Below are 16,445 nucleotides of genomic sequence, written 5' to 3'. Positions count from 1 at the left end.
GCGAGTTACACATCCATGTGGATGTCGACAATGATAGTCTTAAGAGTTATAGTCTGTCTATAATGACAGCTTCATGTCATGTGTGGTTATGGACATTAATAGGCAGCGACTCAATCCCACTTTGACTAAAGGAGCTGCCTTGTCTTGGAGGCTCACTATCCACATTTTTTTGGATGTAATACCAGAAAAGAAGAGAAAAATCTATGGAATAACCAATTCAGTTCCTGTTGCTAATAAGCAGTCCTTTTGCTGCAGTGTGATGACGTTAATTTTATGCGCCAGGTTTGTTGCCGTCACAACAAACAGCACACTGGTCAGCAACTTTTAAGATAAAGGGCGAAGTCCACACAATGTCACGTGTTAGCGTTCTCAAACATTTATCTGTGGCCAGATTTCTTTATTTACTCAACAGTAAAATATAAAATACACAATGTGTTCTCCAATATTGATTTCTAAAGTGAAATAAAAATCTTTGATCAGTGAACCAGATAGTGTCTTCTACTGCAAGCAACCCTTGGATGTTAATGATTATCCTCAACCTATCCTAGCAGTAGGTATGTTATCTCAGCTGTTTCATTTACCAGAGAGGATTCATGAGGACAGCAGTTCAGAGGCAATGTCCACTTGCCAGCACAACTGAGCAGAGTTATTCCCTCCATTATGGACATTTTCTCTTGATACACTTCTGTTACAACAACAACAATGGCTCTTTTACAGGATTATAGATTCCTGTGGAGTATAGGTGCCGCTTTTGTGATTTTACCTCACTTAAGTCTGGGATTATTGTCTGACTACAAGATCTGTGGAGACTCAGAGTGTGAAAGTAAGTCCAAAATTCTTGACATTTATACTGTGTTATATTTTTCCAAATGTATTTTTGTCCACAAAGTATGTTTGTGTGTAGGCTTGATGAGCAGAGTGCAGGCAATAAGGGACCACCATGGTAAGGACTGTCGTTTCCTGAGCTTCAAACGGGGAGACACCATCTTTGTTTACCACAAGCTGACTGGAAAGAGAGAAGACCTCTGGGGAGGCAGTGTATGTGTTACTCTGTATTACCACGTCTTTGTCCGTTGATCAGTACATTTCAGGCTCTAGGTGAGAGAGATAAGTCTTGATTATAATACAGATGGTTCAGATCCTGCAGCTTTGATTTGCTTTTGTATCACTGATGAATGCAAATGTGGAACAGTCTGTGTGTTAATTTATTGAAATCTTTTTCAGGTGTTTGGACCTTCTAGTCTGTATGTCCATAGCAATATTAATAATTGATTGGTTTCCTGTTATTTCAGATTGACAAACAGTTTGGCTATTTCCCAAAGGATGCTGTGAGAGAGGAGCAAGTTTATGCAACTAAGGAGAAAGTAGTTGAAACACAGGTGATATCAGCTGTTTAGCAAAGAGTCTTTGACTCAACGTACATTAAAATATATGTGATTGTAATATGATTGTCTGTTTATGTGTTACATTCATTAACCCTTAGTTAAATTTCTCGCCTTTCCTTCAGAAATCTGATTTCTTCTGTATGGATGAGTTTGGCTATCCTATTGACTCCACACATCTTGACACAAATGACGAAGACAATGATCAGGAAATCCAAATAAAGGAGTCAGAAAACATCCAAATCACCCCTCATATTGATGACAAGATTGGTGAAAGTCCCCCAACTTCAGAAGAATTTACAGAATCCCCTGTTTCAGTGCTGAATGCAGAAGAAGATCAAAGCAAACATGCAGCAGAGTCTCATGAGGAAGCACATGAGACTCTCGACGAACAAGGTGGGTCTCCCTCCTCTTCCTGGCTTGGCTCTTCAGTATCAGGATGGTTAGGTCTGGCAGAAGAGGAGCAACCTGGCAGTTCAGCTGAAGAAGAGAAGGAAGATGGGAAAATAGAGTCCGACACGTCACTCGCTTCCTCTGTGACGGGGTGGCTTGGGTTTGGAGAACAAGGAAAATCGGATGAAGCCAAAGAAAGTGTGGAAACCGAAGAGAAAACTGCTAATTCTTTAACTTCAACCATGACTGAGTGGTTTGGCTTTGGAGGTGAGAAAAATGCAGATTCTGCCAAAAAAGAGCTGGATGAAGAAAAAGAAGAACCCGCAGAGAAATTCAGGAGTAGGAGGATGTCTTTGGACTTAGAAGGCAGTCAATTATATGAAGAGGAAAAGAAAGAGGTGGGGACATTGGGTTGGTTGGGGAATGGGCTGTCAAGCACACTGGGGTTTGGCCTGGCCAATCAGGACGAGTCAGGACATGAGACAGCAAGAGAAGGAGAAGCTGAGGAAGAGAAGGAACAGCCGGTGTCTAGTTCATGGCTGGATTTAGGGATCAGAGACATTTTAGGTTTCAAAAAAGACAATGGAGAGGTAGATGAAAGAAGGGAAGAAGAAAAGGAAAGAATCTCACAACAGCCAACAGCGTCACAGAGTGTGGATACCAGTCAATCACAACCTTTGCCAACTGATGATGAAAAAACTGGGGAAAGCAGTGAATCACAACAGGAAAAGCGTCCAGAAGACCAGAGTGTCACATCATCTACAGGGGCAGTCAGCTCTGACAGTGATAGTACAGACCTCAGGAGGAGCAGTGTCTTAGATGTAGATGGATCCATGGTTGATCACAAACCTATCCACACCACATCTGTGGATGAATCCCATGCAGTAGGTGAAATGTCCTCCATGAGCGACAACGTCTTCCAATTTGGTGATAAAGAAGACAATTCAGAGAAAAACAAAAAGGAAGAGAACACATCTGCAGAAACAGAGGGTGAAGATTTTGATTCAGAGATATCTGAATCAACTGGAAATGTGGACGGTAACAGTGAACCAGGAGAGAAAGAGATTAAAACTGAAAGTGTCACTGATCAGGATTTTATAACACCATTGGGTGACCGCATCAAGCAACATGTAGGAAAGGCAGAAAAAGATGAGGAAGATCAGCTGCAAATGAAGAAAACTGAGAGTGTGCAGGAAGAAGGAGGTGAACTCACAAATCAGGAATCCTTTCAGACACCTCACAGAGAGGTTTTACCACCTCAGACTGAGGAGTCAGCAGAGAAAAGTGAAGCCAGTGATAATAAAGAAGACAGCAGCACACAGAGTCAGCTTCTCTTATCATCAGCTGAGGAGAGAAAAGAACTGATCCCAGCTAAGGATGACAGCTCAACTCTTCAAAGAGCAGAAGGAAATAATGATACACTAGCTATCATTGGCAGCGCTCAGGAATTTGGATCATCGTATTCTACCGGTGTAAGTACAGACAGTGTGTATGGAAGTGGCTCAGAGGAAGGCAGCCCAACACCTCCAGATCAGGTTCTTGTTTCTCCACAGAGGGACCACAGGGTCCCATTAAGCGACAGTGATGAATACAAGTTGAAGGAAATTGTTCAAGAAAACACAGAGAGCCTGGAGCAGGTTCACACTGAGATACCAGGTTCTGATGAAGATGATATTGATGAAGATGTTTGGAGTGAAAGTGATCTGAATGAAACAATGAAGATGAAGGAAGAGAAGAAGCAACGGCTGCAGAATGGGATAAACAAAGAGGAGAGGCATAAGCAGCTAAAGGAAGAAATGAAGAAGATAGAAGATACAAAAGAGGGTGGAATGGATAAGAAAGAAGAGGAGCATAATATGGAACCGCAGGAGTTAAAGGAAGGGGAGGAGCAAGAGGAAGCAAACAAGGAAGAGATCAAACCAGAGAAGATAGAGGAGGAGAAAGAGTTGAATAAAGAGAGGATCCAGCCAGGAGTGAAGGAGGAAGAGCAGAATAAGGTAGAGGAGGTAAAGGAAGAGGAGGGGACACATCAGGAAGATGAGATGATCAAAGAGGGGTGGCAGAAGGGCGCAAAGGAAGTACAGAAAGATACAAATGAGCTCAAAGAAAATGCAGAAGAGGAAGAAACTCAGGATTTAAAGGATGAGAAGGAGAATGAGGTAGATAATTCCAATGAGAGAGAAAAACAGGAGATCGTGGAGGAGATGACCGCTGAGGAGGTCGTAGTGAAAGAAGGAGAGGACATGGAGGAGGTCAAAGAAGAGAAGCAGCTGGGAGAGGTGGAGGAGTTAAATGAGGAAGAGAAACTGCAGGAAACAGAGTTGGTAGAGGAAGCCAGGATGGAGGAGTTTAATGAATACAAAGAGGTGAAAGAAAAAGAGGATCAGAAGCTGGAGCCAGAAAGTAACAAGGACGAGGAGGAGATAAAAGATGTGGCAGAGGAAGAGAAGGATAAAGAAACCAAGCAGGATTATGTTGAAGAAAAGCATCAGGAGAAGCATGTGGAGGACCATATTTGTTTAACTAAGTCTTGTCCAAAAGCTGGTGGAGAGCAGCCTGTGTTTGAAAGTGATGGGGCGAGTTCAGCAGATGAAGGGATGATAGACACAGGAAATGAAGGTGCAGAGAGGACAGACAAAACAATACTTTCATTAACTAACAGTCACAGTGAGACAGAAAACATCCCCGAAGACACACAAACACACTCTGATCAAATGACACACACAGAGGAGCATGTTGTAAGAGGAGAGAGCGATAGTAATATAATCGATGCATCCTCAAGAGAGGGAGGATTGGAACTCTCAGCTCCTCCTGAGACGTCTGATCAACCGACTTCACGTGCTGTCATATCTGACGATACGACAGCAGAGAGTGAAACCACAGGAGCTTTTGGCCTTTTCAAAAATGCCTTTGGCTTTTTCAGCCCAAAACCGCCTCCCACAACTGAGGAGTCCAGAGAATCAGTTGAGAGTTTTAATGTCAATCCAGGTGAGAATAAAGAAACCTCTCCTGAACAGACACCGGCTTCCACTACTGACCCAGAAATGGTTAATGCCAAATCCTTGGAGCAGCTACAGCCTCAGCCTTCCTCTGTAACAGAAGTCAATCTCCAAACTGCACCTCCAGATGCAGAGGCAACCCTACAAAAGAGAATCTTCTCTAAACATTACAAGAATCTTCTCGCCCACATGACTGCAGATGAAACAATTATTTTATTGGAACTATTTGGGCAACACAAGCTCCAATTTTTAGATTACATGTTGGACAGCTCAGAAGCTGGTAATGAAGGTCCTGATGGTGATCAATCTATATTGTCAGACATAGAAAGACTTGTGCATCATCACAAGGAGACACTGGTGGCTCCTAGCATAAGCCTTGGTGACACGCCACAGGAGGGCAAGGAAAAGAGCCAAAAGCTCATCGCACTTCAGAAACTGGAGACACTGATGGAGAGAGTGAGGGAAGTTCTCAACACAGGAACATCAGAGGTCAATAACCATCAAGGTATTATTGTCTACTGCCACCATTGCCAAAATGAATGATACTTTTGATCTAATTTAAGTTAGGTATTGCTTGCATTTGTGTCAATTAGAATGCATGTGTGTTCCCTTGTCAAATGTAGCTGAGGCCAGCTGCACCAGTGTATCCTGTCACAGCAAAAATAAGGAAGTGAACACTGGGGAAGAGTCAAAGACGACACAAGATTCCTCTGTAGCGAAGGATGGGTACATCTACAGAGATGAATGGATGCAAGTGAAAAATGAAAATGGCCAACTGGGACATGACATAACACAAGAGAGAAAGAGTGTGAAGGAGACAATAGAAGAGAAAGAAAAAGGAAGTAAAGAAGGGTCCCTTCCTCATGTTCAGCCAGGATCAGCAGAGAAGCTGGAAGGTATGGATGACCCAAATATCCACTAACCAAGAAGGATTAAAAGATTTAAACATTTACTCAACCTACTGCATCCTCATTCCTGCAACACACAACCTGGATTTTGGCCTGAAATCCTTTTTGTATAATACAAAGATAAAAGCTTTGCTTGTTGTTTTGTCATTATCGTTGTGACAGTGGGTGAAATTTTACACTCTAACCACTATTATTTGTGTGATTCTAATTCAAGGGGGAATAAAGCAGATGTTGGACTTTGTTCATCTGATGAGTGAAGCATCCACCAACCACATGCATACAGTCAGAGATCTCCTCATAGGGCTTACAGTGCAGGTGAGAACTACTAAAATAATCAATCCATCCATGTATGTATGTATGCTCTGAAATCTGTCTTTTGGTTTTTAGGCCATCCTTTTTTAATTACAAGTTTCATTAAGGTGCAAAAGAAGTATGAGCAAAGCTGTTCTGCTGGTACAGGATGGTGTCTGGTTCTTTAAGACGTGGCACTTGTGACATGTTGATCCGACTGCCACTGGAATTTGCTTTGCCTGTGTCTCAGCTGTCAAACTGGCTTGAGCTTAGATCTATCACACTCAGAGCCAGCTGGCAAACAACAGCGCAGTAAAGGCATATCTGGGTTACATGTTTTAATTAAGAAAGTGAGTATCTCTTTTCAGATGGAAGAAAATGAGGCCAGGTCGGTGAGTATAACTTTAAGAAATTGTGGGTTATAACTATTCAGCACAGCACAATCTTCACCTGTGTCCTACTTTGTTTGCTATTAGTCTGTCATTACACAAAGCAGGCAACACACTTCTGTGAATATATGGGTATAATGTCAGGTAGTTATATGTGGTTATAGGACAGTTTATTTAAAGCAGAAATGAAAATACAACGTTCATTTTAGTGACACCTGTTTCTCTTGGTGTCACTCTGAAAGCGCTCCGACCTGCCAGTGTGGCATCTTACAATTGGTGACGTTTGGACTAAACCATTCGTACAAGTAGGCGTGTAATACCGTCCGTGTGAAATTGTAAGTCCAGAAAATAATCACTATATGTTTTCTATTCCCTATAAAAATTCGTTAATACTATTTTATTACTGTCCGGAGTGGTTAGACTGCATGTGTTGTTAAAATGTGTTTCCACAAAGAATATAATATTCTTTAACCCTCCCTGCGACGTGCACTGAGCGGTGGTATACTCCTGAGCGTCGGTGTTGTGAATAGTATGGGAAATCGCCGCTAACCTGGTTGACGGCTTCAGTTTCTTTTTTTGGTGTAAATAGATTTTATAACTAAAATATAAGTACAAATGAAATATTTCGGACATGGCGGAACATCCGACAAGTGACCAGTTGGCCAGCAAAGCGGTTGACTTCCAGGCCACGGCAGAGGCTTACTACAGTATCGCCGTAGAGAAAGTGAAGGATGTACGTTATGTGGCAGGTTTCGTTAGCATTTCTCAATTAGCCGTTGAAAAAGAAATAACATAAAAGGCTGTTATATCATTTCATATATTTTTTTGTTTACATATATCTTCTACCGGTGCTGCTAACCAGCTGTCAAGACTATTTTAGGATTTTATGCTGTATTTTCAAAAGTGTCAATGATTGTTCACAGTTAGCTGGTCATCTTTAGCTAGCATGTGTGTTTTCCTCATCTTTTGCTAGTAGTCTGAAACAGCAGTCTAATGTGGTGATGGGCTTTCCCTGTAGCAGTATAAAAATACTGTCAAGAAATCGGCACGACAGTTTCATGCTAATGACTGGTGTGTAGTAAACTGTCACCAGAGTACGGTAGTACCTTTCAGGCATTAATACGTCTACTGAGGGAAATAAGTAGGTGGAAACTGCTGATGAGGTTTTTACAAGTTTCGTCTTCCCTTTTCTTCAGGTTGTCTCATCACTGCCTGATGACATAAGACCCGGGCCAGACTTGTATGGTGTGCCATGGGAACCAGTTATTTTCTCCAGTCTCGTGGGACTGGTGACACTTTTGTTGTTCTCTTGTAGATGTTATAGCTCTGTGAGTACATATATGTGCACATGTGTTCGAAGTGGCCACTGTTGTTACCTTGAAACAGCACTTTTCATGGTTGTCTTTTTATTTCCCCACAGATCAAAAGCAGATTGTATCGAAGTAAGTGCTCACAACATATCACAACATATCACGAAATAGATTTAACATGCTAATATGGTTTGTGTCTCCTGTTTCTCAGGCAAAGAGCGATGGATGGCAGAACAGGTTGCACAGCTACTAGATGAAAAGTGTAAAGTCCTTGAGACTCTGAGTCAGTGTCAACAAGAGGTTGGTACTAAATGCTGACTGGCTGCCACCTAGAGACAGAGCTACTACACATGCAGTACTGAGCCAAATAATATAAACAGAAATTCATGTAGCATTGTGTAATGTGCAATCTACTCAGATGCAGTCTCTGTATAAAGTAATTGAAGACAATCGTTAGCATAAGTTTTAATACTGATGAAAATGCACATTTTCCATAGCATCAAACTCTGAGATGCATTTCTTGTTGCGTTGTTTGCAGTATAATGACCTGGAGAATTCCTTGAGGGACAGTGGAGTCCTGGCCCAGACTCAAAAAGAAGAACATCTGGAGGTAAGGCAGATAAAATAATAAACTTAAAGGATTTTAAAAACTTGTGAAAACTTGGAACATTGTGTGTGTGTTATGTTAGGTCCCGACATACTTTGTATTAACAGAACTCCCCTGGTGCCATGGCATGTATCAGTCTTGCATACGTTAACTGTTGATCCTTGAATGTTTAAAATGAACCCCACAATTCAACAAAAAGACATGCACATGTAGTGCAATTTATCACTGCATGTACTGCAAGTTCAGAATAACGGAATTTGTACTGCTAGGCATGATGTGGATTTTTGTGTGTGTGTTTTGTAGGCTTGTGCAAAATCGTATTGTGTTCAATTAATCGTCTGAAAAACTGTCACCGATTAATATTTGCCACTTATCGATTACGGCGATTAGTGCCTCGTGATGATGATGCATTTTTGTGTGAGACGTACTCTCACCATCACCCGCGCACATGTGAGCCCACAATAACAATAATGGCGGAAGGCAGTGGTGTTCAGTTAAATGATGCGGAGCAGCACGTTCCTAACAGAGGTTCAACGTCTGTCACCATAAGCCGGAGCATGAAGAAAGCCGAAGAAAGCGCGACAAGGCCACAACGCCGGCTACAGCTATATATAGTGCCGCGCACGCATACGCGACATGCATTAGGTTTGGAGCGTTGGTTGAATGCCATAGCAACTGGATGTTTGCTTGGATCAAATGAGTGAACTCCGACTGGAGAAGCTGCCTCCCGATCTTTATTTACGGACTCCACAGCAAGAAAGAAAAACATTACAACAGCGAAGTCTCCTCCAGCAAATATTGGAAAGAATTCCACTCAGCCAAGAATCCACGATACGTTTAGTCATCGTGCTCCTTACGACCAAACTAAGTGCTGGAGGAACGCAGGTTGATTTGCACACACATACATTTAAATGTGGAATTGTCCGGTTTGTTTGTCATGTTTTTTCTGCTGCTGTTCTACAGGCTGAGTGAAAACATGCTCTAGTGTGCGACATATTCCAGTCACAGGTTCATTTGCACAGATTTTTTTTTTAACTTTAATAATCACTGATGTGACTTTTCTGAACTTGTCCTGTTTAATTTTAATGTTGACATGCACTGCTTTGTGACTGATAAGAACATTTGAAGGACAAAGTTACTTTAAACGTTTGCTTCATTATTATTTTGAAGCAGTTTGTGCATCTGTTATCAATACATATTTCAAAAATGGTTGGTTGGTGCCTAATCACTACTTACCGGCTTAACCTGTTAGAATGAAGGAGATAACTTGACTGATGATTTGTCAGTATCAATTCAGAACAATGTGGCGATTTAGAGTCAAAAACATGTAAGTGCAATTGTCATCAATTAATCGTCAAATTAATCGTTATCGGCTAAAAGCCACAAACGCCCAACCCTAGTGTTTTGGTACAATATTCTGAAGTTTCTTTGCTCTCCACCCTCCCTTTGTTCTCACTCGGATTTATATGATTAAATCTGGTTGTTTTGTGATCTTCAGGTAAAAGACACACAAATGGGACATGCTAAAAGGGAGCTGGAGAGGGATCTGGAACAACTGAAGGATCAACTGGACCAGCAGAGAAAACATAGAATCGAACAAGAAAGGAGGGTAGGAGCACAAATACTATGGAAGCTATACCAACCGAGAAGCCACTGCAATGTAATATTGACTGAGAGATTATTGTTCTCTTTTCAGATAGCTGCACTGGAGAACAGCATGAAAACAATTGAGGAGGAAACCAGAGACCTCCAGTCACAAGAAGAACAGGTACAGTCCTTCATTGCCTAATCACTTTGTGTGCCATGTCTTCCCTTTGCTGTGTCTTCTTTTCCTTTTTTGCTCTGACTTCTAAGATTCTTAATAAGAATTAGTGCTGATCCTCCATCTTCAGGCACAAACCACTTTGAAGGTGTATAATATGAACAGTGACAGACTGCAAAGAAACCTAGAAACAGCTGGAGAAGAGAGCACAGTGCTACAGGAGAGCAATGCTCAGGTAGGATATTGTATATGCACACAGGTACTGTGCTGTGTGGTTTTAAATTTACATGATTAAAAGGTCCTTTTCCCCCCGGCATAACAAATTCCTTTAATCTATGTGCTTGTCTTATTGTCTGCAGTTGAAGCAGCAGGTGGAGGGATGGGCAGAAAGAGTAAGTGAGTTGGAGGCAGAGATGAGGAGATTTGAGGTTGCCCACAGTGGGATGCTACAGGATGTGGCCAACAAGGATGAAAGAATAATGGTATGACAGATTCTTGTATTAATTGTTCTGTATTTAAGTAGTGAGAATATTGCCTTTATACAGAGAGTGCCTAATTGAGGCAGGCTGCCAAGTGATTGGTAAATATTTGTACGTTCAGTCCTTGACAGATCGGTTACTGAGCATGAAAGCTTGGGATTCAGATCTGGAGGAAGAGGAAGGAGAAGAGAAGGAGAGGACCAATGGGACATCGGGACAAGGAGAGAAGAATGGAAGAGGGGACACACAAGGCCATGTGCAGAAAGTCCAGAAACTCATATATGCTGCTAAGGTACATGAGACATGTTTAGAGGACCAGTTTATAATATTCTTAAAACATCAAGTGAAGTTCTACTGTCTACCCTCTGAGACGACGTCTGTTTGTGTGTAGCTGAATGCAGACCTTAAATCGGTAGATGAAGACAAGGATAGAGTATTTGCCAAACTGAATGATGAAGTCAAAGCAAAGGAAGACCTGAAAAGTAAGTTACTTCAAGATGTCCTGAACAACCAAACACACAGTATCTCTGTGTAATCTTAGTTTAACTTGTGTGCTTTTTTCCCCTCTCAGTGAGCATAAAAGAACTAGAGAATGAGAAATTATCTCTGCAGTCTGACACTGAGCACTATTCAGAGCAGGTAGGTGACCTCATCCAGACATGTGTGTGATTTTTATCATGTGTGTTTTCCTTTGAATTAACTGATCTAATCCATGAGTTCAGGTCCAACGTCTACAACAAAAACTTCAGATTATGACAGAAATGTACCAGGAAAATGAGCTCAAGCTGCACAGGTATACATTTTAGATAAACACACATTTATAGATAAATCTATTTAGAACTATTGTGCAAAACTACAGCATTGAACATTTACTTTTTTTCAGACTGCTGACAGTGGAAGAGAAGGAGCGCCTGCAGAAAGAAGAGAAGTTAAATAAAGCAGACAAAAATATTGCAATGGCTATGGAAGAACTGAACAACTACAGGTGGCTGCCTGCTCACAGAATTAAGAGGTTGTTTGATGGTATTTGTAAGTGTCTACTTCACAGTCTCACTTCATTTCAGGCAACGAGCAGAAGAGATGGAGGACGAGCTGGAGAAAACAAAACAGTCTTACCAGACTCAGATATCAGCACATGAGAAGAAGGCGCATAATAACTGGGTTAGTGACACTACCACAGACCAATGAAGCACATGAAAGAAAAATAAGAAGCCTGTGATTATTTACTTTGTATAACATAAGCCTGCTAATTGATATTCATCTAAATTTGTTTGTTTAAACCCTCTGAGTCTGTCTGTATACATGTCACAGTATTGACTTTATGACTAATCATTGCTGACCTTTACCTCCAGCTAGCAGCACGCGCAGCAGAGAGAGATCTGGCAGATATCAGAAGAGAGAACGCCCTCTTCCGACAGAAGTAAGCATAATCTAAAGTTTTAGAGGGAATATTTAACAGTGTGTTGTAAATTTAAGCTTTTGTCTTATCTGCATTGTTTACTATAAATATAGGTTGCAGTGGACTAATTTGTGGGACACATTCTTTTCACTTTTCTTATTTTGCACATGTATGTATAGACCAGGCTACCGTATATGTTACATAGTCAGTGGAAGGAATGTTGTTTGTCATATTTTAACTTTTGGTATGCTTGTTTACAGACTCACAGATACACAGTTTAAACTGGACGCTCTTGACAAAGATCCATATGCTTTGGAAAGCTTAGCTAGACCACTGCCATTCCGAGGTAAACACACAGCACACACAGCACATACCTAATATATTATTTACTAAAACACACACATTTCTACTTGTTTTTGTCCATATTGAATATGGATAAACATTCACTTCATGTGGAAAAGCTATGTGAACCTCATGGCTAATTAACATGTAGCTCTACATGTTTGTCATTCAGTATATTCAAGAGGCCACTTGCTTTTGTGCTCACCTCATTTTCTGTCAATTGCAGCTGAAAGGTCACCGTATGGTCCCTCCCCTCTGGGTCGACCTGCATCTGAAACCAGACCTTTCCTCTCTCCTCCCACATTAATGGATGGACCACCTGCTAGACTATCTCCTCGAGGTATATACAAACATAGAAATCCACAAATGTCCAATTAGCTGCAGCTATGCACCAATCAAACGCTTAGTACAATAAATAAAATCTTACAATATTTTAATTTTTGTTCTGTTTGTCTTATGTTGTATTAGTTGTGTTTTTAAGCACAACCATGTTAGATCTTACTTACTGGGGTTATATAATTTCCACTTTTTATCACACATAGCTCATTCAGCTGCATAAATGCAAGCATGTTGGCAATGAGTATCTGACTGTAGCATGATGAACTGCTCAAACATGTTGCAGCATGGTCTACATGTGTGCATGTTATCTAAAATTTGGAATGTACAAAGAAAAACAGACAAGAATGTGATGATCAGTAATTAAGATGTCCGTACCTTTTTTGTGTCTCCTTCAATCACACTTTTATCATGTGCTCTGTCTCCTACTTTGTCCTTGGGCTATTTTCCTCCTTTCCTTTCTCTTTCTGTCACATCAACATCTTCATCTCTCCTCTGCTTTCTTCCTTGTACTGTCTGTTTCCACTGCTCCTTGTTTTTCAGTGCCTCGTGGTCCAGGGGAACCCTCAAGTGGTCAAGGGGAGACAGAGCGCAGTGGAGGTCCTCATTCAGACAGTGGTTCAATTTCTCCTACATGGGAGAGAGATCGCAGAGGACCGCCACCAGGACCCCATGGGCCTTTAGGACCCCCAGGTGTGTGTGTGTTTATGTAAGAAAAAAAAGAGAGAATCAGGACATAATGGTAAAATTCCACAAACATTACTAGCCCCAACCTGTAGGTGAAACAGAAATAAGAAAGTCAGTCCATAATAAAACAGGTAAGGCTTCTTAAAGGTATTTTAGCTAGTGTCTAAATTACTGCACTTGCACCTCAATGTGAGAACCAGCTTTGAGATTTGCAGCAACACTTTCTTTCAGTCTTACGGATGATGTTTGCATGTGGCAGCTGCATTTTTGTTTTATTAAGCTTTAACATGCATATATTGGATACAATTGCTTCGTGTGCACCTTGATTTTTGAAGTGTTTTTTTCCTAGAAGTAATTAGGATAAGATAAGATAAGATAAGATAAAACTTTATTAATCCCGAAGGAAATTCTTGTGCCAGAGGTATTAAGTTACATTAAATGCAGTTAAGTACAGAGTATAAGTATAAGTGTCACTATAATCCAAAAAGAGTACAGTACGCGGTATGAGCACAATATATGATACATGGATACAATATGGAGATGTAAGGTGCTAAGTAAACATAATATAGGAATGACAGTGATGCCTGACATGATTATCTAGCGCTTCTCCCTACAGAAAGGGGAGGAGTTATACAGTCTGATGGCCACTGGCAGGAAGGACCTCCTGTGGCGTTCTGTGCTGCTCCTTGGTAGTCTCAGTCTACCACTGAATGTGCTCCTGTAGGACAGCAGTGTGTCGTGCAGGGGGTGAGACGTGTTGTTACGAATACTGAGAAGTTTCCTCAGTATCCTCCTCTCCGTCACCTCCACCACAGAATTGCATTATGTTACATATATACACAATATAACAGTGGATGCACAGGTGTAAATATGAACTTGATTGATGGTTCCTGCTTCAATTACACAAAACAGTGGATAGGCAGGTTATAATGTGCATGTGAATGCAACATGCATGCTGTGTGTACATGAGTGTGGTTTTTTTTACACTGTTTCACACTGAAGGTGTTTCTATTAGATCATTTATAAGGTATATGTTCTAGAAGGAAAACCCAACCTGAAAATCATATTTGTACAGCTTACTGTTGTTTTTATTTACAGGGTAAAACTAACACTTTCTGTTTTCACCATACATTATTTCTCAGTTTAAAGGTCTTCTTCATCCAACTTCATCACGTCACAGATTAGAGCTTTGTTGAACTCATGGAACATTTTTGTCCCTCTTTAGGCTATATGTTTCCAGAACCAGGGGGTCCCATGTATAGGAGACCTCCACCTCCTCCAGGAGCCATGGGACTTCTGTCTCCTCCTGGCCCCCTCCCCTCTAGCTCCCTACCTCCTGGCCCGCTTCCTCCAGGACCTCTCCATCCAAGAGGTCCTCCTATGGGACCTCCTCACCCTACAGATGTGGCAGGTGAGTCTCTGCTTTCTTCCTAAAATCTCCAGTTCTTTTGAACTTAAATGACATGAGATACACAGTCACAAACATTAGGCCTGTGCTGGAGAGTGACCTTTTTCCATTTACTAAATGTTTCCTGCAGATGGTTCATACAGAGAAAATAGCCTTGGACCTGGTGAACAAGAACACAGAGAGGTGAGGGAGGGGTCTTTTTCTGTGTGAGCACAGCATATGTGAATCTTTGGTACAGCCTCTATATAATCTGCTCTTCTGTTGCCAGTCTGGTCCTGGTGACCGGAGAACTCCTCCAGAAGCAGATCCGAGGATGGGTGGGCCACCCCCTCCTGGGCCCCCGCTAGGACCCATGGATGGTCCCTTTCCTCGTAGGGCCCCTTATGGACCTCCACCTCCTCTGGATTTTTACCCTCCCAGGGGACCAGGGGGGGCTCCAGTGATGCCCAGTAAGTTTGAGCTGATCTGATCTTTTCAACCATCTTGTCTTTAGGTGTCATCAGTGTAAGTTTAACTCTTCTCCTTCTCTCCAGTGTGGGCTCCACGTCCTCCAGGAATGATGTTTCCTCATCGATTCCCGCCCGGAGGACCTCCTCTTCCTCCTGCTCCTCATCCTCGTATGCCCTCCTATGGTGCACACATGCGGCCCCCTCCACCTGAGGGCCTCCCACCTTCCTCTGTGGGCCCTCCCCCTCGTCAGCAGTCCCTTCCTTCCCCACCACACAGCCAGTCACCGGAAGAAAACACATCTTTACCCGAGGACGCCATTTGAGACTGACAGAGTTTCCTCTTGAGCTGTGTGAGGATGCATTTTTGGTTAAAATTTAACTCTGTGGTAAATGGATGGCAGGGCACATTGCTGTCTCTCTGTATTTCTGTAACATCTATTTATTCACAAACAGGGTGTATTTAAATAATAGTATTAGAAGATGGGGAATATTGGCCTTTGTTGCTGCATGCCTTCTTTCTCACTATTATTCCCTCTCTCTGCCTCATCATCATCCGGCTGTGCTCCCAATGGAGCAGCTGATGTTTTAAATTGGTGACAATAATAACAGCATATGAGTGTTTACAAACTAATTTACATCATAGGCCATCTACACCATGTGTGTGTATGGTAATATTGTCCTGAGAAGCCAAAACACCTGCTCAGCAATTTTAATGGGATTTTTAAATTCAAAAGGTGGAACAGTGGAACAGCATCAGTCAGCAAATCAGTAGGGTTCGAATGGTTCCATGACAAATATACATCTTGACCACACTATAATAAAAAAAACATAGAAATTAAGATATAAAATTAATTTAGAATTAAATTACTATATGTTGCTATATATTTCATTATATTTGGCCTGGATTTCGGTATAAACATACAATATATCTTGTGTTTGACCGTAACTGAACTCCATTCATTTCAAGCTTTGAATATTCCTCAGAAGTCTTTTTTTTAAATAACTGAAGTACATAACAAAACATCACTGACTTCCTGTGGGATATCGTTTCAGACCAAGAGCAGCAATTAAACAGTGTTTTTAATCATGTTACAGAGACTTGCATATGGCCTAGGCTTGATAAAGTGATAATAGTTGCTGGTGTGTATAGGTAAACTGACTCAACCCAGCAGTGGATTATAGTGAATTAAATGGACTGACTGAATGAATCTACCCTAAGAGCCTGAGAGATGATGCCTATGTGAATTTTGTACAAAGTGATTATTGATAGATGAATAAAGAATTGCCAGGATCTCTGTTTTACC

General features: G+C 41.4%; 1 protein-coding gene across 3 annotated transcripts; it reads left to right on the top strand.

The window, feature by feature from the left end:
- The first annotated feature begins 570 nt into the window (after positions 1 to 570).
- Positions 571 to 16,432, top strand: mia2 (MIA SH3 domain ER export factor 2). Of its 3 annotated transcripts, XM_028395434.1 has the most exons (28): positions 571 to 823; positions 905 to 1,038; positions 1,293 to 1,379; positions 1,508 to 5,279; positions 5,398 to 5,670; positions 5,897 to 5,997; positions 7,559 to 7,690; positions 7,783 to 7,804; positions 7,884 to 7,972; positions 8,211 to 8,282; positions 9,778 to 9,888; positions 9,976 to 10,047; positions 10,172 to 10,276; positions 10,401 to 10,523; positions 10,642 to 10,812; positions 10,912 to 11,002; positions 11,092 to 11,159; positions 11,243 to 11,313; positions 11,404 to 11,505; positions 11,585 to 11,681; positions 11,873 to 11,940; positions 12,180 to 12,265; positions 12,488 to 12,601; positions 13,141 to 13,290; positions 14,510 to 14,695; positions 14,823 to 14,875; positions 14,961 to 15,141; positions 15,226 to 16,432. In XM_028395434.1, the coding sequence occupies exons 1-28, from the start codon at positions 703 to 705 to the stop codon at positions 15,462 to 15,464; spliced, it is 6,891 nt and encodes a 2,296-aa protein (XP_028251235.1). In that variant the 5' UTR covers positions 571 to 702; the 3' UTR covers positions 15,465 to 16,432. The 3 variants fall into 3 exon arrangements, with proteins under 3 accessions (XP_028251235.1, XP_028251236.1, XP_028251237.1); XM_028395435.1 differs by lacking the exon at positions 13,141 to 13,290; XM_028395436.1 differs by lacking the exon at positions 5,398 to 5,670 and having other exon boundaries at positions 573 to 823; positions 1,508 to 1,778.
- The last annotated feature ends 13 nt before the right edge of the window (positions 16,433 to 16,445 follow it).

The sequence above is a fragment of the Parambassis ranga genome, chromosome 22 (genome assembly GCF_900634625.1).
Source record: "Parambassis ranga chromosome 22, fParRan2.1, whole genome shotgun sequence".
In the NCBI taxonomy this organism is placed as follows: Eukaryota; Metazoa; Chordata; class Actinopteri; family Ambassidae; genus Parambassis; species Parambassis ranga.
The sequence above is the reverse complement of the archived record's forward strand: the minus strand, read 5'-3'. Positions and strand labels throughout refer to the sequence as shown.

Excerpts from the sequence above, each read along its gene's own strand:
- mia2 (XM_028395434.1), top strand. The coding sequence starts at position 703 with ATGGCTCTTTTACAGGATTATAGATTCCTGTGGAGTATAGGTGCCGCT. Across the intron at positions 824-904 it reads TGGAGACTCAGAGTGTGAAA|GCTTGATGAGCAGAGTGCAG; the intron begins GTAAGTCCAAAA and ends GTTTGTGTGTAG. Across the intron at positions 10,813-10,911 it reads AACTCATATATGCTGCTAAG|CTGAATGCAGACCTTAAATC; the intron begins GTACATGAGACA and ends GTTTGTGTGTAG.